Source organism: Syngnathoides biaculeatus, chromosome 15 (genome assembly GCF_019802595.1).
Source record: "Syngnathoides biaculeatus isolate LvHL_M chromosome 15, ASM1980259v1, whole genome shotgun sequence".
Lineage (NCBI taxonomy): Eukaryota > Metazoa > Chordata > Actinopteri > Syngnathiformes > Syngnathidae > Syngnathoides > Syngnathoides biaculeatus.
In genome coordinates this window covers 10,838,584-10,864,445 of record NC_084654.1, presented here as the reverse complement: position 1 = coordinate 10,864,445, position 25,862 = coordinate 10,838,584, and the positions used below count along the sequence as shown (strand labels likewise).

At 38.9% G+C, this 25,862-nt stretch overlaps 1 protein-coding gene across 3 annotated transcripts in view; it reads right to left on the bottom strand.

Annotated features, from left to right (window-relative positions):
* The window catches only part of scaf8 (SR-related CTD-associated factor 8), a 46,318-nt gene that overhangs the window by 12,838 nt on the left and 7,618 nt on the right, over positions 1 to 25,862 (bottom strand). For 2 of the 3 annotated variants that reach the window (XM_061842929.1, XM_061842930.1), the window contains exons 3-5: positions 695 to 739; positions 239 to 400; positions 6 to 162 (exon numbers count right to left, since the gene is read on the bottom strand). In XM_061842929.1, coding sequence (XP_061698913.1) covers positions 6 to 162; positions 239 to 400; positions 695 to 739 — 364 coding nt within the window. Of the gene's footprint in view, positions 1 to 5; positions 163 to 238; positions 401 to 694; positions 740 to 19,477; positions 19,560 to 25,862 lie in introns of all 3 variants that reach the window. The other variant, XM_061842931.1, reaches the window with a different exon arrangement.

Here is a 25,862-nt window from a genome sequence, read left to right as displayed (position 1 = left end):
CTGACCAGGTGTGGTGTTATTGACAGGGGCAGCACTGCTGGACATGACGGGAGTGACGCTCGGAGGAAGAATCCCCGCAGCCATGTCCAACAAAGGCTGGATGATGTCACTCTTGAAGACAGCATTTTTTTGCCAAAGGTTCAGGACCCTCACTATCTTACTCTGGAAAAATGAACGTTTGAGAAGATCAAAGTACAAATAACATTGCATTGCAAGACCTAAAGGCAAACAGTCAAACCTTGTCATCAGAGGGGCAACGGTAAAGATGCTGGAATGTTATGATTATATTCTTGCTGAAACGTGGGGCAAACACATCTTTCTCTGTGCCAAACTGGTGACGTGACTGCCTCACAATTGAGTCGATAACATACAACCCAGGGACCTTGTATTCTGGTTTGCACTGTCATGAAAAAAAGTTCAGAGTTTAGCTTGGCAAGTACATTTTAAAATTAGTTTTGTTCCAAATAATGTGGTTTATCAGATGCACAGGGGAATACCTGAAAATAAATGCATCAGTTTCATATACATGTTGCAAAGTGAAACTTTATATTTACAATTAACGAAAACAAATGACCAGTAACACTATTCAAATATGTATGGAGCTGTGTGCATATTTTACAGGGAGAGAACCTATTTCAACACTTGTCAATAAATTCCAAAATTTAAAAATTTTAAGATGTTTCATGTGAGTCACCTTTTGTATGAACTTCTCCACACTCTGGACAACATGCTTGTAGAACTGAAAAGAGGGGAAATATATGTTAACAGCAGAGTCTTAGCATTAAGCACATAAAGATCAACAGGAATCACATATCACTTTTCCTTAGGAGTGGGTAAATATATTGATTCATCAATACGCTGCAATACATCCAACCACAATTCAATTTTGTTTCAGCAAATCCTCTGAATCACTTCATTTCCTGGCCAATGGTAGCATGGATGGTGTCTGATCCACACTGTTAGGATGGAAGCAGAATTGAGCAACAACAACAAAATGGGAACTAAAGCAAGCAGCTGGGGGAGCAGCAACGTGAAGCGAGCAACTTCTACTTTTAAACCTGACATCGGGGATCCTTTCTGATTCCCCTGTAAATCCGGAACACAGGAAATGGACAAAAGGTACTCAAACCACAAAATCCTATAACATGAAAATCTAAGAGTCAGAAGCTGCTGTGCCGAAGCTGTACATAGATTTAAGACAGTGGCTTTGGAATCGATTAAGTAAGCAGAAAGAGGGGCTGGCCCCTACAAACCGTAATTTCTTGTGTATAATGCAGTCACTCACATTTGACGTGCACGACCGCACTCGCAAATCTGCAGTCGAGCACTAAAAAATCATGCGGGTAAAATTTGTTACGAGTAGAAATGCATAGACATTCTCAGCGCACATGGAAACTAATCCAGCGCAGTAAACCACAGCCTGACTCTTTTTTTTTTTTTTTTTTTTTTTAAAAACACGGAAGCAAAGGTCTCCTGCTGTTTATCTGACTCTGCCCCCCTTTGGCTCTTAAAGGGGAACACTCATAATTACAAGCACCGTCCACCCACACAGTCTGGGCTACGTAGAGCAAGCTGCTTGTGTTTTCTCTCGATAATAATGGTAAAAGTTAAAAAAAAAAAAAAATCTGTTTATTTAATGAATGTCGGTGTATGTGAATAATCGAAGAAAAAGTGGTGAAGCTGGACGAGTTTTTCTCTTTTTTGAGTAAAAAAGGTTTGGTCCAAAGCCAAAGTAGAAAGTACAGGATGAGATTGTGTCTAATGTTAAAATCCCACCTTGGTACAGCCTGATCGAGGATGAAAGCACAGACAATACAGTGCACAAAAAGCTAATTGTGTCTTTTAAATATAGGAGGCAACATAAGATTAAACTTAAAACAGTTTGGGAGCATCATTTAGCTTTCAACATCCGTTGCTTAAGATATTCTGCAAGCAATAATTCAGTTTTACACCAAGAAAAACAGACAGGGATATCATTGTGGGTTAAAAAAATGAAACAAAGCTGCAAGCGACCTTTCAAATTTATAGTTCATAGTTGGCTTGGTTTAGTTATAGTCACTCACATTTGACAAGCGCAACTGCGCTTACGTGCCTTCGCGGTCTCAAATCTGCACAGTCGGGCACGAAAAATCACACGCATAAAATTTGTTACGAGTAGAAAAAATAGAGATTGAAAGACGTTGCTTATTTTGTGTAGTCTTGACATTAATTTATGTGTCTATTTCATAAACGTTGTTAACTAAACAAGCCTGCTCCTGAACAATCAGTCTTCACCCGGAAACAGGAAATCCCAGTTAACCGTACTGAGCATGTCCGGAAGTGATTCCACAAGCGCATGTTCAGAGCTTCTTCACGTAGTGCGAGCGCATTTACGTCAAAAGTCATCAACATAATCAGCCATGTCAAAGGAAATTCAGTAACACCAGGGGTGCTCAATCCGTCAATCGCGAGGCAGTTTTGGCTGATTGTGTGACGGCATGACCAAAAAAAAAAAACAAAAGATTTGACAATCATCCACCTCGTCGCTTGATACAGGTGTGGCCAATACGTTGAGCGCACGTACATAAAGGCGCGTTCTAGCAAGCCGGCCTCCTATTTACGGCAGACACGGCGTAGCGCGCATGCATAACACACCCCTCCCGCCCCGCTAATTATAAAACGTATGACATTGTGATTTACTTTGACTTGATCTTTGTTCCAACGGTCATTTTCCGTGTGGTACGCGTTCTCTTGAAGTTGAAAATGTTTCCCTTCTACAAGCATTAGGAAGATGTAGATCATCTACTGGTAACTTTCATCAATGTATTGACAATAGATAGTGCCGTAAATTACGCTAGATTATAACAATACATCACGATTGCTGACAGGAATGTTTGTTACAATGTATCGCTACCCTTGTTGCCACTAACAGCGATTATGTTGAACAAAACTTTCAGTATTGTCAAAACATTGTGGGTATAGAATGTTCATGTTTATTCCTTGACAGGCCAGTCCATTTAATTTTTCTTCAGATAAAGTTTGTCAGAGAAAGAATTTTTATTGATACAGTTTTATATCATGTTTGACAAATAGCAGTTGAAATTGGAAATTAACATTTCTGAATTAGAATTTTTTTTAAATATTTTAGTTCTGTATTATTTATTTTATTTTTAATTTACAGTTATTATATATTAATCCAGTAAATTATTTTAAGGTCTTGATATTCCATCCCTAATCACACCCGTAACTTTATCTGCGAGAATGACTGACTAGAGCCATACATTTTTCAAATGCGAATGACTGATGGGCCGTCCTGAAGTATAATGCGCACCCCGAAAGTTGACCTAAAAAATCTGGAAAACCCTTCTACCAACGTCCAATGTGCACCAACAATTTGGCGCTACCCATATGGTTAGAATATTAGGAATGGTCTGTATTTATATTTTGTAAGGTTTGTACTTGTATTGTTTTTCAAAAAACTGTCCGTACAACAATCATTAATATGGAGTTGAAAGTGGACTTTGTGAAAATTCCTGAAAATACAAATGTGACCACTGAAGGTGTAAAGTCCTGCTAGTAAGGTCTGGGGGGAGTACAGGAAATTTTTGAAAAAAAATGGATGGCTGTGGTGCATTCTGGTGATATCTGTGAACAAAATTCTGAAAAAAATTGAAAGTAAAATTTCTAAGTCCTGACCAAAAAAATAATTGGGCAGAAGTTCCCCAAGGGCCAAGCCCAGATTTTTTTGCCCCCCTATCACTCTATCACCATATAACACAAAATCACATTTGTCATTCAAATATCCTTAAAATATGGCAGCTTATCTTAAGACAAATGAATTAAGTGAACTATTCAGTAAAAAGACATCTAAAATTGTCCTTTTCCCTACATTATACATATTATAGTATAGTTATAGAATATATAAGAAAATATATCCTAGAATTTCGACACCGTACAGCAAAATATGTTAAAGAAGTTGATCTGTAGTAATTACTGTTAATGTTTACGTCTCAAACTTGTTACGTTGCGTTGCTCACTATCTTGGATATAGATCTAGTAATACTAATAGTATAATCAGTTGCATTTAATATTTTGAGTCACATTTGAAAAATATACGGGTGTGGTCAGTCATGCTCACAAATAAAGTTGGTGTGATTAGGGATGTCCTTAAAATAACTTACTGGATTAATATAACATAACTGTAAATTAAAAATTAAATAAACAAATACATAGCTAAAATATAAAACAAAAAATTCAAACTCAGAAATGATCATTTCCAATTTCAACTGATATTAGCAGAACATGACATAAAACGGTATTTAAAATTTTTCATCAATAAAAATTCTTGATCTGGCAAAATATCTGAATAAAAGTTAAATGCACTTGCCTGTCAAGGAATAAACACCAACAGTCTATACCAGCAATGTGATGAAGATACTGAAATTTTAATTCAACAAAATCAGCATTCGTGGCAACAAGCTAGCGATACATTGTAACAAACATTTCTGTCACCAATAGTGATGTGTTGTTGGGTGTGTGTATGTGTTTTTTTTTTTTTTTTTGAGGGGGGGGGGGCGCATCACGCCGTAAATAGGAGGTCGGCTTGCTAGAACGCGCCTTTATGTGCTTGCGCTCGACGTATTGGCCACAACTGAATCAAACCACGAGGTGGATGATAGTCTTAACGTCTTTTTTTTTTTTTTTTTTTAAACACCGTCACACTGCCTCGCGATGGACGTAATGAGCACCCCCGGTATAAGTGAATTTCTTTTGACATGGCTCACGATGTTGATGACTTTCGAGGTAAATGTGCTTGAAGTACGTAAAGCAGCTCTGAACATGCGCTTTCGGCCTAACTTCCGTACACGCTCAGTATGGTTAACTTGCATTTCCTGTTTCCGGATGAATAACGGTTGTTTTGGTGCAGGCTTGTTTAGTTAATAACGTTTATGAAATAAACACGTAAATTAATGTCAAGACTACACAAAATAAGATACGTCTTGAGAGACTGGGAGGGGAGGGCCATTACTGTTACTAGTGTTAATTTCCGGAGGAATTTTCATGAAAATTTGAAAATCCGGAATTCCGGGAAAATCCGGAGGACTTTGATCACTGTTAATAATAATCATTGTGCATGTGCTAATGTAACGGTAATATAATCTCGGGACAGGCCACAGAACATGCTTGTCCCGGTCTCTGTAATTGTCAGAACAGAATCCTTCATCCGAATAAAATAATCGCTCAATGGTGGCACAACATTTTGATAACACATATTACAGTCATAAAAATCTAAACTATTTAACAGTTTATCAGTCACTCACGTTTGAAAAATGTACAGGTGTGGTCAGTCATGCTCGCAGATATAGTTACGTGTGTGGTCCACCAGTCATGCCCCCAGATAAAGTTGCGGTTGTGATTAGGGATGGAATCTCAAGACCTTAAAATAACTTACTAGATTAATATAACGTAACTGAAGTAAAACAGAATCTATGTGCGTGAATGAGAGGGGCGGAGGAGGAAGAGTGAAGCTCCAGGGAGAAGAGATAGCGAGGGTGGACGACTTAAAATACTTGGGGTCACCAATACAGAGTAATGGAGAGTGTGGTAAGGAAGTGAAGAAATGGGTCCAAGCAGGGTGGAACAGTTGGCGGAAAGTGTCTGGTGTTCGATGTGACAAAAGAGTATGCGCCAGGATGAAGGGCAAAGATTATAAAACAGTGGTGAGGCCGGCCATGATGTACGGATTAGAGACAGTGGCCCTGAAAAAACAATAAGAAACAGAACTGGAAGTAGCAGAAATGAAGAAGGTGAGGTTAATGCTTGTAGTGAACAGGTTGGATAGGATTAGAAATTAGCTCATTAGAGGGACACCCAAGGTTGGATGTTTTGGAGACAAGGTTAGGTTTTCAGGGGCGAGACAGTGAGTATGTTGGTAGAAGGGTACTGAGGATGGAGCTACCAGGCAAAAGAGCGAGAGGAAGACCAAAGAAAAGGTTGATGGATATTGTGAGGGAGGACATGGGGACAGTGGGTGTTAGAGAGGAGGATGCACAAGATAAGCTTAGATGGAAAAAGATGACACACTGTGGCGATGCCGAACGGGACAAGCCAAAAGAAAAAGAAGAACTGTAAATTAAACAAATTAAATTAAATTAAAATAAACAAATACATAACAAATGGAAAAAACACATTTCAAACTCAGAAATATTAATTTTGAATTTCAACTGATATTAGTAGAACATGATATCAAACAGTATTTAAAAATTTTCATCGATAAAAATTCTTGATCTGACAAAATTTTCCTGAAGAAAAGTTAAATGCATTGGCCTGTCAAGGAATAAACACAAACGGTCTATACCCGCAATGTTTTGAAAATGTTGAAAGTTTAGTTCAACATAATCGCCATTAGTGGAAACAAGATAGCAATATATTCCTGTCAGCAATCGTGATATATTGTTATAATCTATTGTAATTTACGGCTGTACCTGTTGTCAATACATTCATGAAAGTTAACAATAGATGATTTATATCTTCCTAAAGGATGTAGAGGGGAAAGGTTTGCAATTTCAAGATAACGCGTACCACGGGGAAAATGACTGTTCGCATTTAGATGGGACAAGCCGAAAGAAACTTACTTACAGACTAGTGTAATGTTAGAACTTAGATCAAGTCAAAGTAAATCCCAATCTCATACTTATTATAGTTACATGCATAAAAATAATTTTCAGACGTAAATGTGATACAAGGAATTGTATTTTTTTTGGTAACCGAATCTAATAAACATTAAGAATGAGAGATGAGTCATAAAATTAAAACGTTTCTCAAACCTCTTCTAATTTCCTGACTGTAACAAATAACACCACTGTTCAACACTAAGTTTTTGCATGATTCCTGCCATTAAGATTCTCCTTTTTTTACTGGTCACCCATTTACAGAAACCTTTATCAAAACAATTCTTCTTCAAGGCCTTCAATTTTAACGATTAACAGTTCATTTACACTTTCTGTTTTGAGACAATTCCTTAAGGACATCTTTACAATGTTATACTGCTGAACCCACGTTCTACATCAACTACGTCTTTGTAGTTGCAGCAAACTTGTGATGAGCTGTCTGCTGATGCTTCACGAAGTCATCAAACTTTGGCGCAACCGATGATTTTCAGCGTGTGTTTCTTCCACTGTCAATACACCATTGGAAGAAAAAAAATTGAGTCCCTTAATTTGAGCCACTTCAATTTAGAAAACCATTCTTCAGGAATCTTTTGGCTCTGCCATGCACGGGGAGTAGAATTTCTGACAGCAGGCAAAGTTGTTTTAGGCGTCTTTCCCACGTAATGGGCATCCGTCAAAGTTGGCAGCTGATAAACTGGACTGACATCACTGCCATTCTTTGTTTTTCGAAAGATAATCCCAAAGCCTTATAAATTTTCCGTAGCATCCACAGCTAGCACGAACCAATGGCAAGAAAGCGTGGGCTTGATGCTGAACCCAGATGCAGTTGTCTCCAATGTTAATTATTCGCTCAAATTCTGGTGTAGCTTCCGACAAAACTTTCTTCACGCTAAAGCCAGGAATCAAATACAAATTCTTGGCATATACATAAAAGTCTATAATAGTACAGAATCACATGCTAGGATGAACAGCCAATTTACAAGCTCGTCTTTTTTTACACCATTTTAAAACTGTACTCGCCAGACTCATTATGTGTTTGTATATGGCGAGGGCCCTGTAACTTCCGAACATGCGCCGTACAGTTGAATTTTCCTGTTTTATTTCCTGTTTACGGGTGAATACTGATTGTTTAGGAGCAGGCTTGTTTAGTTAACGTTTATGAAATAAACACGTAAATTAATGTCAAGAATACACAAAATAAGCGACGTATTTCAATATCTATTTTTTCTACTCGTAACAAATTTTACATGCGTGATTTTTCGTGCTCAACTGTGCAGATTTGTGAGCGCGATCGCACTCGTCAAATGTGACTGGTTTATTAAACAAATATTTTTGCATAAGACATTTGTGCATAAAGCAGTTTATCCACTACATTACACATCCTTGGCCAAGCCTTCAAAAGAAGCATTTGACTCATCTCCAATCCGAAAAAGATCCATAGTAGCTACCTTTGGTGCATCGCTGTGGAACTCATCATTGATGACTTGAAACATTTTTTTTTTTTTTTTAATCCCAAGAGTTTGGGTTGCGCAGCGCAACCTCTCAATTAATCCGTTCCACAAGTTGTTTCGTGACGGGAATTCTTTGTAAGTAGAACCTGATTTTACACGTAAATCGCCTAATCCATTCCTAGACCCCTGCCAAAAATAAGTATTCAAAGTACAAAATGTAAAAAAAATAAAAATTATGCTCATTTACCTTTGACATTGGGGACTACGCAAAGAGAAGGGTGTGCAACAAGCAAAAGGCATCGTGGGGGACAGTAGAGGAAGCAAACATTTGAGAGCTGAGAGAAAACGTGTACAAATGGATAGATGTAAATCACTAAATTCCACTGAAGCTTCTTGGGGCCCACGGTGAATAAAGATGAATAAACTTTCAAAAAGCAAATGAAAAAAAATTAAAAAAATCAGGTGACAATTCAGTCTCCAAGAGAAATTAAAAGCATCATGGGTAAAGATTGATGTCCCTCCTAGCCAATGGGATGCCAGGAAGATGCTACAGCGATAGCCAATCAAAGAACAGGTTTATCACCCCACACAAACCAAGATACAGAATGTGCATCATGGAAAAATAAATTGACGTCCCTCCTAGCCATACTGTACTCTTTTATAATGCATTTTTATAATACATGATTTTGCTTCTACCATTAAGATCAAAGTATTATCTGTATTTTTTTCAAAGAATTATTGTGAATTCATGCACTTTATTTGAACATGTAATTGTTATTTATTTGCGCTTATTTTAAAATTCACAGCACTACTTTTAGTCAATGAGAAAAATAGTTTATAGTGCACGTACAATGTATGTAAAGTATTCAAAACAACCTTAAATTTTCCACTCTTTGTTCAACTGCTGCCATCCAATCATCCATTTTCTTAGCCTCTAATCCCCTCAAGGGTCACAGGAGTGCTGGAGTCTATCCCAGGTGTCAACGGGGAGGAGGCAGGATACACCCTGAATTGATTACCAGACAATTGCAGGGCGCATAGAGACAGACAACAGTCACACTCACAATCACGCTAGGAGCAATTTAGAGAAGGGGTGCTCAACGTGTCGATCGCGAGGCAGTTTTGGTCAATCACGTAACAGCGTGCCCAAAAAAAAAAAAAAAAAAAAGTCACCCTCTCATTCGTCTCGTCGCTTGATTCAGATGTAGCAGATATGTCAATTGCATGCACATAAAGGTGCATTCTAGCAAGCTGGCCTCCTATTTACAGTCTCTCTTGTGGTTTCTCCACAGCAGTCGCAGCGATAACCCCCCCTCCCCATTGTGAAAGGCTGGCTGCTTGGAAAGTAGATCTTGGGGTAAAAAAGTGTGGGCATCCCTGATTTAGAGTGTCCAATTAATGCATGTTTTTGGGATGTAGGAGGAAACCAGAGTGAAAATCCATGCAGGTATGGGGAGAGGATGCAAACTCCACACAGGCAGAGCCGGGATTGAACACGGGTACTCAGAATCTGAGGCCAACGCTTTACAGGTGCGCTTTCTAAAATCATGTTTGCCCCTCATTAATACACAGCACCCAATATTGACAAAGAAAAAATAGAAATGTTGATTTTATTTCTGATTTATTAAAAATGAAAAAATGAAATATCACCCAGCCATAGGTATACCGAAACTTTGGTCAGTATTTAGTAGGGACACCTTTTTGAGATTATGAAGCCACGAGTCTTTTAGGGAATGATGCAACAAGTTTTTCACACCTGGATTTGGGGATCCTCTGCCATTCCTCCTTGCAGATGCTCTTTAGTCCAGTCAGGTTGGATCGGGAACTTTGGTAGACAGCCATTTTTAAGTCACTCCAGATATGCTCAATTGGGTTTAAATCAGGGTTCTGGCTGCCGAATTCAAGAACAATCATATGGGTTGTTCTGAACCCATCCCTTTGTTGCTTCAACTGTGTACTTAGGGTCATTGTGCTGTTTGGAGGTGAATCTTCAGCCCAGTCTGTGTCCTTAGCACCTGGAGAAGGTCTTTGTGCAGAATATTCCAGTAGGTCGCATTCATCAGTCCTTCGATTAAAACCACTTGTCCTGTCCCTGCAGCTGAAAAACACTTTCACAGCATTATACTGCCACCACCGTGCTTCACTGTTGGGACTGTATTGGACAGGTCATGAGCACTGTCTGGCTTTCTCCACACATACCATTTAGAATTAAGGCCAAAAAAGTTCTATCTTAGTCTCATCATACCAGAGAATCTTATTTCTCACCATCTTGGAGTCCTTTGTGTGTTTTTTAGCAAATCTCACGCAGGTTTTCATGTGTTTTGCACTGAGGAAAGGCTTCTGACGAACTACTCTGCCATAAAGCCCCGACTGGCGGAGAGCTCCAGTGATGGTTGACTTTCTTGAACTTTAGCCTTTCTTGAACCTTCACCGATCACCCAGCAGTATCTCTGGAGCTCAGCCACAGTGAGCTTTAGGTTCTTCTTTACCTCTCACCAGTACTATTCCCCCCCAATTGCTCAGTTTGGCCAGATGGTCAGCTCTTGGAAAGGTTCTGGTCATCCCAAACATCTTCCATTAAAGGACAATGGAGACCACTGTGCTCTTAGGAGCCTTAAATGCGACAGAATGTTTTTTTAAATCTTGGCCAGATCGGTGTCTTGCCACAATTCTGTCTGAGTTCTTCAGGCAGTTCCTTTGACCTAATGATCCTCATTTTCTCTCACATGCACGGTGACCTGTAAGGTCTTATAGAGACAGGTATGTCACTTTCCAAATCAAGTCCTATCAGTATACAAAAACAGCTGGATTCCCGTGAAGGTGGAGAAGCATCTCAAGAATGATCAAAACAAATGGATAGTAACACAGATAGATATATGAGTGTCACAGAAAAGGGTTTGAATACTTAGGGCTTTATGTTATTTCAGTTTTTTATTTCGATAAAGCTGCAAAAAAAAAAAAAAAAAAACAAATTCTGTTTTTCTGTCGATATGGGGTACTGTGTGTACATGAGGAAAAAATATTGAGCATTAAGCATATTTAGCAACAGGCTGCAAAGTAACAGAGAGAGAAAATCTTAAGTGGGTCTGAAGACTTTCCATACCCACTATATTCTTGATTACCCAGGCAGAATTTCTTTCAAGAAAATTTAGACAATCCTTGAACAAAAACATGAAGGATCATGCGAAACATTTACATTTTATTTGAATGGGATTCAAATTAAACTGTCAAGCATTGCAGCAAAGCAGCATGTAATTTGATCAGTTAAAAACATTGAGTTACCAAAGTGTGTATTGTGTTGTATGAAAAAATTCCTTTGGTTTTTCATTAAAACAAAGCATAACTATAAATAAATGAATGATGAATGGTGTTGAATCACATTTAAAAAATAAACAATATTAATCTAATTCTGCCAGGGTATGTAAAACGTATGAGCAAAATTGTTCATATATGCAGTCATACGGACCCCCATGATTTTGGAATGAAACCAGATACACATGTTTTAATAATCTCTGGGTGGCGGTGGCATATTAGAATGAAAGTGGACAGCTTTTTAATAAGCTCTAGATGGGGCCAAATTGATAAAATTAGAAAGTTTAGTTCAGGAGTGATCAATGCGTCGATCGCAATCGACTGGGCAATTTTGGTCGATCGCGACGGCGTGCCACCAGAAAAAAAAAAGACATCAGCCATAGTTTTCTAACCTTTAGCTTACCACGCATGTACAAACAACGACAGTACAGGAAAACACGCTAGTCAGCGAGTTGCCCCCCTATTTTAAGCCCCCGCTTAAGACATCTTAACAAAAATGAGTATGGATGCTGGAGAAAAGAAGACAAAAACGTATCACTTTCATATGGAATGTGAGGCGGACTTTTTTTTTCACGATGTAATTTTCGAAGTGGGCCAGTGTAGTGAAATGTGCAGCATTTTCGTATGGTTAACTTACATTTCCTATTTTCGGGTGAATACTGATTGGTTAGGAGCACGCCTGTTTAGTTAATGTGTACGAAATAAACACGTAAATGCATGTCAAGACTACACAAAATAACATTTTTCAATATCTATTTTTTCTAGTCGGAACAAATTTTACGCGCATAATTTTTCGTGCTCGACTGTGCAGATTTGCGAGCGCGATCATGCTCGTCAAATCACAGTGACTGATAATGAACACATTAAAAAAGCGGGAGGTTACACACAATTAAAATGCTCAATGCCATACTTCGACAGCAGCCGCGGCAGGCGGCGACTTGGCCGTGTGCCGCTTCTTCGTGTGTGCACCTGCGCCCTAAGTACGTTGTGTTATTTAAGTCTTGTTTTTCATGCCACTTCCTGCCAAGGTTAGGGTTATCATTATGTGTGTGTGTGTGTGTGTGTATATATATATATATATATATATATATATATATATATATATATATATATGTGTGTGTGTGTGTGTGTGTTCATGAGCATCAGCTAGCGTAACTCCCTCGTCCCATGTCATAGCGTTATTGAGCCATATTAAGTCATGTTTTCATGTTTTGCCAGGTCTGATTTTTTTTTTGTTTTTAGGATCAAGCCACAACATTTTTTAAGGCCTTATCGCGAATAAATTACACTTTTAAACGATTATCATAATAACGAAGAACAGGGGTAAGACAAGACAGACTTGAGTGCACCATACTAAATGCTAAGCTATGATATGAAGTCGCAAAACAAAATAAATGATTGCTGGTACAGTAATCTCTCATTTGTCTGGCTGGAACCACGTTATACCGTTGATTAGCCAACTTTGAAAAACAAAATAGCAGGCAAATTAGTATGTGCTCATAAAGCAAAATAATGTACCCATCCATCTAATTTCTTTTACAGCTTACCCTCACGAAGGTTGTGGGGATCGCTGGAGCCTATCCCAGCTGTCAACGGGCAGGAGGCGGGGTACACCCTGAACTGGTTGCCAACCAATCGCAGGGCACATGGAGACAGACAACAGCCGCACTCACAATCACACCTAGGGGCAATTTAGTGTCCAATTAATGTTGCATGCTTTTGGGATGTGGGAGGAAACCGGAGTGCCCGGAGGAAACCCACGCAGGACCGGGGAGAACATGCAAACTTTACACAGGCGGGTCTGGGATTGAACCCGGGACCTCAGAACTGTGAGGCCAATGCTTTATCAGCTGATCCACTGTGGCACCTGCAAAATAATGTAATATACAAAAATATGAGACAACTACATAAACACATGGACCTGAAAATTTATTCCATGTCCCTCTGAACACACCTCATGGAATCATGCAGCTGCCACGTGCCTGCCTAGTTTCATTGTGAAGAATGAACTAAGAAATGCAGGAGTCCTACATTGTCACTCTCAGGATGCCCAAACAGGTCTCTCTGGTGGTCACTTTTATTTTTACAGTTGATTCACTGTATATCCCTGAAGACCAACATTGCAATTGAACCTGCAAAGTGACTATTGCAGACAAATACAACTCACTTCACTGACTGAATGGCACATCACTATTTTTTTTAATCACACCGCTTTCAATACACCGCCCCATTACGCAGCCCTAAGGCTTTGTATAGCATGAATGCTGGGTCTTGTTGGTTTTCTGAGGAGCTACCGCACCTACTGGTGACTTGTTTTGACATGTAGCAATAAAAAAATATACTGAAAACATGGATTAATCTGGTTAGTCACATTGGACTGCTATTATTTTGAACACAACAGTTTCCTCAAACAAAAAACTATTTTTCTATGCATTTCTGGACACATACACACACAAATTATGTTTTACATTTGGAAAAGGTATTTTGGAAAAGGTATTTTGAGCGTAATATTTATTATTTGTGTGTAGACTGGCAATCACAAGTGCTGGTCAGAATAAAACTTATGAATACTTGAAGGTTTCCATCCTTATTGCTATATAAGGAACACCACGTGACCAGCACACAACAGCTGACTTCCCATGCATGCATTGACGATAAAAACTACGATTGACTACACGATTGTTTGAAGTGAACTTGCTAACATTTAGTTTTCTTTCTTTCTTCCAGGTTCCGTAGACTTTGCACAGATTTATCGGCCTAATCATAATTAGCATTTTTTACTAACCAGCTGACCGGTTTTACGGTCATAACTGACCGATCTGATCAGTGACATAATTGACAACCCATTTATTTTGCGTCGCCGTCATGCAGTTTACCTGAATCCAAAAGATGGTTTGTTTGTATGTTCGTATTTTTATAGTTTTTTGGATGTCTTTTGACATAGTAGTGTAAATATCTGACGCCCAATAAAGTTATAAAAACGCATATGCGCCCGTGCACCATCGCACTCGCAAATTTGCACAGTCAAGCACGTAAAATCATGCGTGTAAAATTTGTTACTAGTAGAAATAAATGGATATTGAAAGACGGCGCTTATTTTGTGTAGTCTTGACATTAATTTACGTGATTATTTCGAAAACTTTGGTAACAAAACAAGCCTGATCCTACACAAACAATATATACCCGAAAACAGGAACTGTAATACTGTACTGAGCATGTTCGGAAGTGATGTCAAAAGCACATCTTCCGAGCTTCTTCACATACTGAGAGCGCATGTATGTCGAAAATAATCAACATCATGAGCCATGTCAAAAGGAAATTCAGTTACACTGAAATCATTTCTGTGATATGACAGGTAAAATGTTTCAGTATCTATAAGTATGGGATTGTGATTTACTTTGAGTTGATCTAAATTCTAACAGTCTGTCCATATATCTAAATGTGAACAGCCATTTTCCCCCGTCGTATCGCCTTATCTTGAAGTTAATTTTTTTTTTCCCTCTACATGCTTTAGGAAGATATAAACCATCTACTGCTAGCTTTTGTGTAATGCTTGCTTAATGTATGTTCATGTACTTTTAATATGATAGATCTCGTAAACAATCAACAAAATATTACGTAGCCTAGCAAGCTAGTGTTACTTCTCATGATTGAATACATGCTAACCAGAGCAGCGAAATCCACGAGTTTTAGTGCCAAGGCACATCCCGGTACTTTACAATGAAAAGACCTCACGACACACCAACAAACATAAATGTCGCAAAAAGTAGATACATTAATTGCTGTATGCACTGCCATCTAATAGAAGACCATTAATTTGTTCTGTCACTATGCCTCACTGGCAAAACCAGATGAACAGATACATTGTTGATTGTAAACATGTTTTTTGAACAACTAAGTACACAAATATATCCAGTTCATTTAAATGGACTCGTTGCTCCATCTTTTGATCGGATTGGTGATTGGTTATGGTCTTTTAAGTACTTTTAGAATTAAAACATCCCATGACACAAAAAAATAGATGAACAAAGATACATTTTTTATTGTAAATATATACTTTTGAACAATTAAGTACACAGGTATATACACAAATTGAACACCCTAAAGAACACAAAAGAAGTAAAACGACTTCTGCTCAATGCTTTTCATTTGATTGTTTTATATTTGTCTTAAAAGTGCTTAAATGAAAATATTTATTGCATTAGTATAGAATCTATACTAAATAGCCAACCTGCAGCTCTCGTGTCGCATGCGGCTCTTTTAATGCAGCTCTCGTGAAGGCATGAAAGCAAATCAAAGTTTGTTTCTTTTCAATATGCGTGCACGCACTTTGGTTTGAGTTCATTCCGGTACTTGCGAACGCGCTTTTCTTGTGTTTATTACGGTATTTGGGTGCACACTTTGCTAGAGTTTATTACAGTTGTTACAGGTATTCACAACAAGCTCAATGTGTGTGGGCGTGGGCATGTGCGTGCGTGAGACGGAACTTAGCAAGTGTGTGCAGTAGGAGGGAGAAGGGGAAAAAAGCATAACGGCAACCAGTGAAGAGTAGCTTGATTGTCCCCTGCCACCCAGCTCAAATGTGCAATGAGAGAAGGGAGTTCACCCCAAGGAGGGCAACTTAGGCCTGGAGAAGATGTCTCCACTGCGTCTCCCGACCAAAGTCAGGTGACTGTAGCAGGAAGAGTTAACAGTATTTTTGCAAAACAGGCATGCACAATGAAGGAAGATATCTGAGTTTCCCAGTCGGATCATGATCTTCGGAGAAAATAATTTGTCAAATTTGCTCTTAAAATGGAGGGAGAAAATGCACAGCTAAACAAAAATATGTGGATGAACACAGGACGTTTTTTATCAGAGCAGAGATATTTTTTTTAAATTTTGTTCAGCGAAATGGCAAGCCACTCTGCCTTTTACGGCATTTCACTGCTTCAAATCTTGACTTCAGCTCACTCTACGTTAACATTGACCTAGAATTTCTAAAAGGGACTGAACTTCGCATTCACAAGTTAGTCACTTTAAAAAAAAAAAAAAAAAATCACACAGAAAAGCAGATGAAAAAAAAAACAATGACACATTCAGACTAACGTTTGCATCGTGTCAACTGGATTGGAACAATGCAAGGGCCAAAAAGCAATACAATGAAGGGGAACTTATTAAAAACTGCCTCAGTGACAATGAAGGGGAACTTATTAAAAACTGCCTCAGTGAGGTCGCTGAAATCTTGTGTCCTGAAAACAACAATTTTAAACAAATGGCATCATACCACCAAGTGTCCCGCCACACACAGTTGAACAAAGAATATCAGACGTTAGCATGGCTACTGATTCACAGTTCCACTCGGTCCTCCAATCATGTGAGTATTTTAGTGTTGCATTAGATGAGTGTTGTGACATACAAGACAAGTCTTGGTTGAACTGGTAGTTTGTGTGAGGAAAAAACACAATAAATAAATAAATAAATAAAATAAGCAATGGCCTATGGTCTTGATACTCCGAAGGAGGCAATTTTTCTTATGTTGGTGCATGATTTACAGTGAATCTAGCTAAACAAATGTATCTGTGAGAAGGAAATGATGTTAATGTCTATGATGTGGCTCTTTGTCTTTTTCATATAGATGATGTAGTTGTTTGCTGTGACAGAGTAAAAAATGTGGCTCTTGATCTCTGACTGGCATAGATAGTGACTACTACACGTTCACACATCCAATTTATGTAATTTCAGTTTGTGTTGAAGGCTGAAGTAATATAAATCCATCATAAATTGATAACTCTATGTCAGATAATGATTGGTCAAAATAAAATGTTCTTAAAGCAATACTCTGGTGATTGCTTACCTCGACGATTATTTTGTTAATCCATTATAAATATAAGCATATCCAAAAAAATTCTAGTAAATGTTAACTTAATTGCACTCTTTTATCCAAGCAATCACATTTTTGTATGAGCGGCGCCATTTTGACTATTTTTACGAGATCACATGACTTAAAAAATTGGCAGTGATGTATCCTGTGCATAAACAAAGGAATGCACAATCATGGACAGTGGTGATTTCTCGGATTTATCCTAATCTGATGAGGAAATAGGAGTACTGGTTTATTGGGAAGACGGAGGAATACGTCCATACAGATTTGAACCTGTGGCTGTAAATAATGGTGAACATTTGGATGATTCTTCGGACGGGAATGACAGAGTTTGACTAGCTAACTAACCACAGGCACAGAACGGTCGAACACCGATCGTGTCGGAAAAAAATATGAGTACTGAAATTTTCAACACGGGAGGGTTCTGCTGTGTGTTTAAATTTCCCGCGGACGAGGCACGGCTTCAGCTGGGCTAGCTCATACATACTTTCTGGGAGTCTGTTGTTAGTTAGAAGTGATCCACATATAATCTGAATATGGCTCGAAACGATAGGGTAATATTGCCCCATTCACTCGATTGTGAGGTGTTCTCTTCTTTGAAAAGAGCTTCCCTGTCCCATAGTAGGGGCCACAGCGTGTTTTCAATGGCATATGTCCCGGTGTGACGTAATGAACAGAGGATGCAGGCAATATGGCTACCACTTGGATGTTGAATGAGACTTGCACAATTTTGCGCATGGATGACGCGCTCTCCGCTCATATTTATTTTTTGTATGGACATTGAAGTGAATAATGTTATATGCATTTTTCATTACAATATCTATTTTAGAATGTTTATAGGGATGACGCTTGACCTTTACATATTTTTTTTCTTACTGGGCAGAATATGCCATGAGCCTTCCTTGGATGATTTCTATCCGAATTATGGCAAAATTTCGCGATACAATAGGGCATTTTCATGTGTCCGAAGGTGGTGGTATTTCATGTGATAACACTACAAATCGGCCGTGATTTCTTTGTGTATGTATATAATACATCACATCCACGCAAGTAGGTCATGTGACTCGCCAAAATGGCGGCGCCCATGAACATTCCTAATTGCCGATAAAAATCTTCTTAAAGCACCATTAAATGGTATCAGATTAACCTCAAACTTTCAAGGTACAGTACATATGACATGACCTATCAGATTAAGGCTTTTCATTGTTCAGTGGAGTATTCCTTTAACTATCAATACCCCAAATAAGAAATTATTTAAGTCAATATTTGACTGTACAGTGGACCTAACGACTCAAAAGAGTAGAAGACTCAACTGTGGACTGGTAGAACATACCAAAGGGGGATACGAGTGCATGTTAATTACTACTACTACTACTACTACTACTACTACTACTACTAATAAAGGAAATTTTTGCTGCAGGTGTTTGCATTCAAGTCTCCATCCATTGTCAAAGAGAAACACTACATGTTTCATCTGTTTTATGTATGCAGGAGAGGGCATTATTTAATCTGCCATATTGCAGTGACAATGAACCAAGCAAATGGGAGTCTTCAAAAACATCAATCTCAATAACCTTTCAAACTACCTCCTCAATTGCTGAAAGACCTACATTAGTGAAATTCTTGAAAACATCAAATATCAGTTGATGCTCAACACATATCTGACTGCAAAAAAATATCAACCTGAGTCCTATATTGTGATTGTAAAGAGACAGTCCTAGTTTACTATCAAAACATGAACACTGAAATCTTTGGCTTCTATACCTGTACACTATATAAGCCAATATAAAAACACTGTGACACCATGTGTATTCCAAGGCTTAAAACCCTTTTTTCCACAACAGAATTAAAGCAAAAACTCAGCACAGACAAACAAAACAACAATGTTTCAAATATACTAGCATATAATCCTGAATGACTATATCAATATGTATAAAATAAGCAAATGTGACGTGTTGCGATAAAAGTGTGTGCAGAGTATAAGGATGTCCACAAAGTACCGTCTGTTTGACAAGCAGTATTTTCCCACTGTGAGCACAATGCATTACCAAAAGTGTTCTTAGACTTTACAACGAAGAAATGCATCATCAGCCAGGCCAAATATACAGTCTCCCAAACACCACTATTGAGCACTGCCTGCTAAATCAAGAGTTATGTAACCAACTGAGACATCTTCCTGGTGAAACAACCCATACTCCTACCTAAGCTGGTAAGGGATTCTCTTATCTCTTTGTAACTCTCTCCACCCCATCCTCCAGTGCTTTGGGGGAGCTGGGAGAGCTGCTGAGGGAAGGGGAAACGAGTGTTATTCATCAGGCATGTAACACCACAGGCAGAGTAGCTCTTCAAAGAACAAACAAGGTGGGTAAACACACATTTGATGAGAATGGAGTGTAAAAGTTTGTCTTGTGTACTGCGTTTTTTGATGCAATGGTTTATATTGCTACTGCCTCCAACAATAAATATTCATAATAGTACAAACAACAAGTATACTGTAAGCATCCAAGCAGATGTACTAATTTATAAAACACTAGTCCACACAAGTTCAATAGGTGCTGCTTAAGATTTCTTTTCAGTACCAGGTCTGGAATGTCATCATGGATAGACCGCATTATAATTCCATCTCAAATATTTTGTTGTAATTATCTCCCTTGACGTAGAATAAAATAAGACACTACTTTACAGTATTCCAACTTTATTCATTGATTTTACCACCAAACTAGAAGGACTAATACACAATTTCTTAAATGTATGTTGAAAATAATTTACATTTAAAATTAAGTTCCTTCAACAATGCTTCCTAAAGTGCCTGAAATTGAAAAATGTACCAAAATAAATAATCATAATGAAAGTTGCTACATAATTTCTTAATAGATAATGTATGATAATATGCATTCAAATCAATGAAAACCTATTTTATGAAACCATGTTTATAACATGATGTAAATTACTCAAATATTAGCTCATCATGTCTACTTCAAAATATCAAAACATTATATGAGTAACACAGTGATGGATGTGAAATAATTATTTTGTTTCTAATAAAAATGTCTAGTAAGCAGAGTCGGCTGATATGGCCTACATTTCATTTAAAGGTATCAATTGAGTCCTTCAGGGTAATGGCATATATTGCAGTCACTCAGATTTGAAAAATGTACGGGTGTGATCAATCATGGCCGCAGATAAATTTGCAGGTGTGATTAGGGATGGAATCTCAAGACCTTAAAATAACTTACTGAGTTGTTATACCCGAGTATGTAGTTGTGACCTAATATCATAATCATAATTTATTGACATTGCACTGAGAGACATTTTTAAAGAGGTCAATAGACATTCAATTTCAAAAATAAATATTCATATAATCAAATCATTTTATTTCATCATGATGTGTTGTTATAATCTAGCGTAATTTACGGCGGTATCTATTTTCAATCCATTGATGAAAGATAGCAGATGACCTATCCTCTTCCTAAAGCATGCAAAGGGGAAAAGTTTTCAACTTCAATATAACGCGGTACCACGGGAGAAAATGACCCTTCGCATTTAGATATATGGACAGACTAGTCTAATGTAAGAACCTAGATCAGGCCAAAGTAAATCACAACCTCATGTTTATTATAGTTAGATACTGGAACATGACCTGTGTTAAATCCCAGAATATCTTTAGCAATGCATTTTGAAAGCTGAATGATGCTCCCAAACAGTTTTATGGATAATCTTATGTTGCCCCCTATATTTAAAATACAGAATTAGATTTTTGTGCACTGTATTGTCTCTGCTTTCATCCTGTACCAAAGTGGAATTTTCACATTACACACATCTCATCCTGTACTTTCTACTTTGGCTTCAAACCAGAAGTTTTTACCCAAAAAAAGAGAAAATTTCATCTAGTTTCACCACTTTTTATTTTATTATTCACATACCCCGAGAATCATTAAAGCAACAGCACTTGCTTTTTTTTTTTTTAACTTTTACCATTATTATCAAGAGAAAACACAAGCAGCATGTCTTTCTGCTTTACGTTGCACAGACTGTGTGGGTGGACGGTGTTTGTAATTATGAGTGTACCCCTTTAACACCCAAAGGCGGCCAGAGTCAGGTAAACTAGCAGGAGTAGTGTGCTTTCGTGTTGGGGTAAAAGGAAAAAAAAAAAAAGTCAGGCTGTGGTACACTGCGCTGGATTGGTTTTCATGTGCGTTGAGAATGTCTATGTATATCTACTCGTAACAAATTCTACGCGCGTGCTTTTTCGTGCTCGACAGTGCAGATTATCGAGTGCAATGGCGCACAGGCGCCATCGCACCCCTCAAATCACAGTGACTCATATTGTGGTATAAAATTTTAAAAACTTACATTGGGAGTATTTTTGAATGAGTTGTGTTCTTAAAGCAAAGCTAAAGATATACTGTCTTTTTTGTTTTCATTCCATACTAAAGACATTTGGGTTTCAGATGAAAAATTCAAGTTTAAGTAACTTTATTGTCAGATGTGTTATACCTATATGATGTACAACAAAACTGAAATAGCATTCCACTCAGACATGTGGTGCTGTAATAACTAGTTAAAAAAAATAATGAATAAAAACTAAAAAAATAAAAAACTTCTGTCTACAATATGTACATTGCACAATATAGTATAAACATAAACAATATGGTAAATATTGTTAAATAGTTAAGAGGAACTGCAATTCCAATATACACGTGTGATATTGACATGATGAGCAGCAATGTACACAGTTGAGTATTACAGCATATTACATTATAGACATTTATAAACAGTGTAGCAGAATAATCAGTTGGGTAATGTACACAGTGCTGGAATGGCAAACCGAATACAGAGCTTTAAGTGTAGTTTGTGCATGAGATGAATTTGTGGTCTAGACTTGAGTCAGTGCTGATGAGTGGTGGTAGGTGCCAGGGAGCATTCATGCACCAAAGCAGAGAGGGAGTTGAGCATCCTGTCTGTCTGGAGGAAGAAACTGATGTGCTCCATGACTAACTGCTAGAACTTCATAATTATGGGAGTGAGTGCAACCAGGCGGTAGTCATTGTTGCAGGAGGGAGATGGATTCTTTGGGACCAGGATGATGTTGGTGGCTTTGAAGCAGGTTGTGAGACGGCTTGGGTCAGTGAGGTGTTGAAAAGGTCTGTGAGGACATCTGCGAGCTCATCAACATAATCTCTCAGGATCGGCTAGGAAGGACTTCGGGTCCGGCGGCTTTTCTTGTGTTGGTCCCTCTGAGTGATCTCCGCATGCTTTAGGAGACAATAGCAGCACCTGGTCCCTGGGAGGCAGAGGGATCTTCTATGCTGGAGTGTTATCTGCCTTAAAGCGAGCAAAGATGTCATTGAGCTGATCCAGCAGAGAAGAGTAGTTGACACAGGTCTTTGTATGTGTGTTTGTGTGTGTGTGTGTGGGGGAATTGCAGTCCATGGTGCTCTGGATACGCTACAGATTCCTGGTGTCTTTGCTGTCATTGACGTGGTCGCCAAGCCTCCTGGAGTACTGCCTCTTCACTTCTCTGATGCCACCTGACAGGTTGACCCTGGCTGTTCTTAGACTCACCTTGTTCCCGGCTCTGAACAAAGCCTCCTCCAGGAAGGAGCCTCTTGACTTTCCCTGTCAGCCTTGCACTTCCTCATGTAGACTGTTACAGTCTCTGTGTACTCCTGGAGGTCTTTGGTGTTATGGGTGGCTGCCTGTTTGAGAATGTTCCTGTCTGTGGTGGTAAAATAGTCCTTGAGTGTCTCTGGTGACCCCTCTGGTCACACCCGGAGCTCCTTCTTGGCTGGCTTTGTCACCTTAAGCAGCACTCTGTATTCAGGCATTAGCATGACAGTAGTGTGGTATGAGGTTCTCAGGAATGTTGAGGGGGAGGGCTTTGTAGGCTCATTAGTGAGTTTTGAAAATATTGTCCAGAAAGTTGCTGCCTCTTGTGGGAAATATAACATTAATGAAGTTGTGGAAACATGGTCTTGTGGTTGGCATGATTAAAATTGCCCACCAGGATGAGAAAGGCATCAGGGTGGGATGTCTGCTGTTGACTGATGAACCAGTGGAGTTTCAATAGTGCCTCGCTCCTGTTGTTGGTTGAGCTGGGAGGGATGTAAATGGCTCCCACCAGAACAGTAGTTAAACTCCCTTGGCAGGTAAAAAGGCCGACACTTGATGACGATCAACACTAGCAGCGAAGAACAGTGTTGACAAACCATGGTAGCGTCGGAGCACCAGCCATCACTGATGTAAACAGAGTCCCCTACCGTGAGTCTGCCCAGTAGCATGTTAGCCGGCCTAGCTGAATGGCACAGTCCTGTACGCTATAATTGAGCCATGTTTCCACAAAAAAAAAGACGCAGCATTCACTCAGGTTTTTTTATGTGCGGAGGAAAGAGATACTGTCCATCTTGTTGTCCAGCAAGTCTATGTTGACCAGGGTGATGGAAGGGAGAGTTGGTCTGTGTTGACTAGCTGCTACTCTAGCTCTGACATCTCCATGCTTAGCCCTCTTCTGGTTCCTTCTGTCCCGCCCAAAGCATTTAAACCGGAAAGTCTGGGTGCCGGGGATTGTGCTAGCCTCCAGAGTAGACCACAGTTGGGTAGCACTTAGCGATCGCTGGATTTATGTCGAAAAATAATGTTCTGCCTATCTCAAGTAGATACACTTTGGAGTAGCCGCACAATGGGGTGTAAGGGTGCGACAGAGACAAACACACTCAGATCCCTTATTAAAAAAAATGAAAAAAACGGAAAAAACACAAAATCACCATTGTGTATGGCGAGAGGAGCTGCTGCATATGCCTGCACCACCATCTTATCTTACAAGATGAATATGAGAGAGAAGTTCAGAATTCCAGATTTTATTTAATGGTATTTACTTCTCGATGTGAAAATAACTAAGGACAAAGCAGCTTTTGTTGGAACCCAGACCCATTTCAGCAAGTAAAAGTATTGAAACATGACTGATGGGCTTTTATATTTGCTCAAGTGTTGTCTTCTAGATTGATTGCTTAAATAATGTTTTTGGCTTTAGGTTTTACCAGTGAAAACTGCATTTTTTTTGTTAAGCAATCATTTAGACCAGAGGGCTGTCTGTGCCAGAAAAGAAAACCATTCTGAAGCTGAAAAGAGGAAAAATCAATCAGACCTACTGCACAAACACTGGGCATACCCCATACAACATTTTGGAATGCCCGGAAAAAGAAGCAATCTACTGGTGTACTGTGCAACAGACATCGAACAGGTCGGTGAAGCCTATCAAGAGTAGTTGATGACGGAAATATTTTGAGGGGTGTGAACAGTCAGTGACATCACCTCCATGAAGCACAGTTTAAGGTATCACAATCCACTGTTCGAAAAAGACTTTAAGAAAAGAAACATACAGCAGCAACATACAACTCATCAACAAAAAGAATCAGAATGGCATATTGGTTTTGGATGTTAACAAGTTCAGAGATGAGCCCTAAAAGTTTTGCAATAAAGTTTTATGGACTGATGACACCAAAATTAACCACTACCAAAGTGATGGAAAGACCAAAGTATAGAGGAAATAAGAAACTGGTTATGATACAAAACACACAAGCTGGTGTGAAGCATGGTGGTCATGGCTTGGGCTTGCATAGCTGCTCCTGGAAGAGGCTAACTAGTCTTTATTGATGACTTAACTAATGAACTGGGAAGTCTACAAAACCATTCCGTCTGGCAATTTACAGGAAAAACAAAACTACAAGACAATGACCCAAAACACACTCCCAGGACAACAATGGACTTCAGGGAGAAAAAGTGGTAGGTCTATGCAAATCACCAGACCTTAACCCAATAAAGCATCTATTTTACCCCGTGAAGAAGAGACTGAAGGGAGAAACCACCAGAAACAAACAAGAACGGATAGGTGCTGCAGTAAAGGGCTGAAAAAAGATTTCGAATGCTGAATGGAACATTTTGTGGTGAAGCAATGGGTCGCAGGCTGTATCCTGTTTTTGCAAGTAAGGGTTGTTCCACCAAATATTAAATGTTATACACTGTTAATTTAAAGTGCCACTGGCATCCCCATATACATTGTAAAATAGATATTGTTATGGGAATTACATATTATCCACTTCAATGTCTATACGAAAAGATTAATATGAGCGGAGAGTATGTCATTCATCCGCAAAGCTGCGGAAGTCTCGCTCGACATCCAAGCCATAGTGTATGCTACGTTATTTACAGCTGTGAGACTGGGACAGTCGCCATTGAGAAGGCACTGTGCCACCTGCTATGGGAGACGAACAACAGAGATTTTCAGATTTTGTTGTTCAAAGTTGGTGACGCTCCAAGAAAATGCAGCTCCAGCCAAACGTTTGTGATAAGTGTATGGCTTTACCAAATCATTTATTTCTGTTTTGCAACTACTTGTTATGGTAGCTTAGCAATTAGCTTTATCGTCTTCGCCTAGCCACTCCTCATCCTCCTTTCATGGCACTTTTGTAACAACCATGGTACCCATTCGCCGTTCTCGCGATAGACCGGATGACCAGGAAAGATGTCGCTGTTACACAGTTGCTTTCCAAATTCAAATATTGTACTTTCAAAGTGCAGTAATTATCT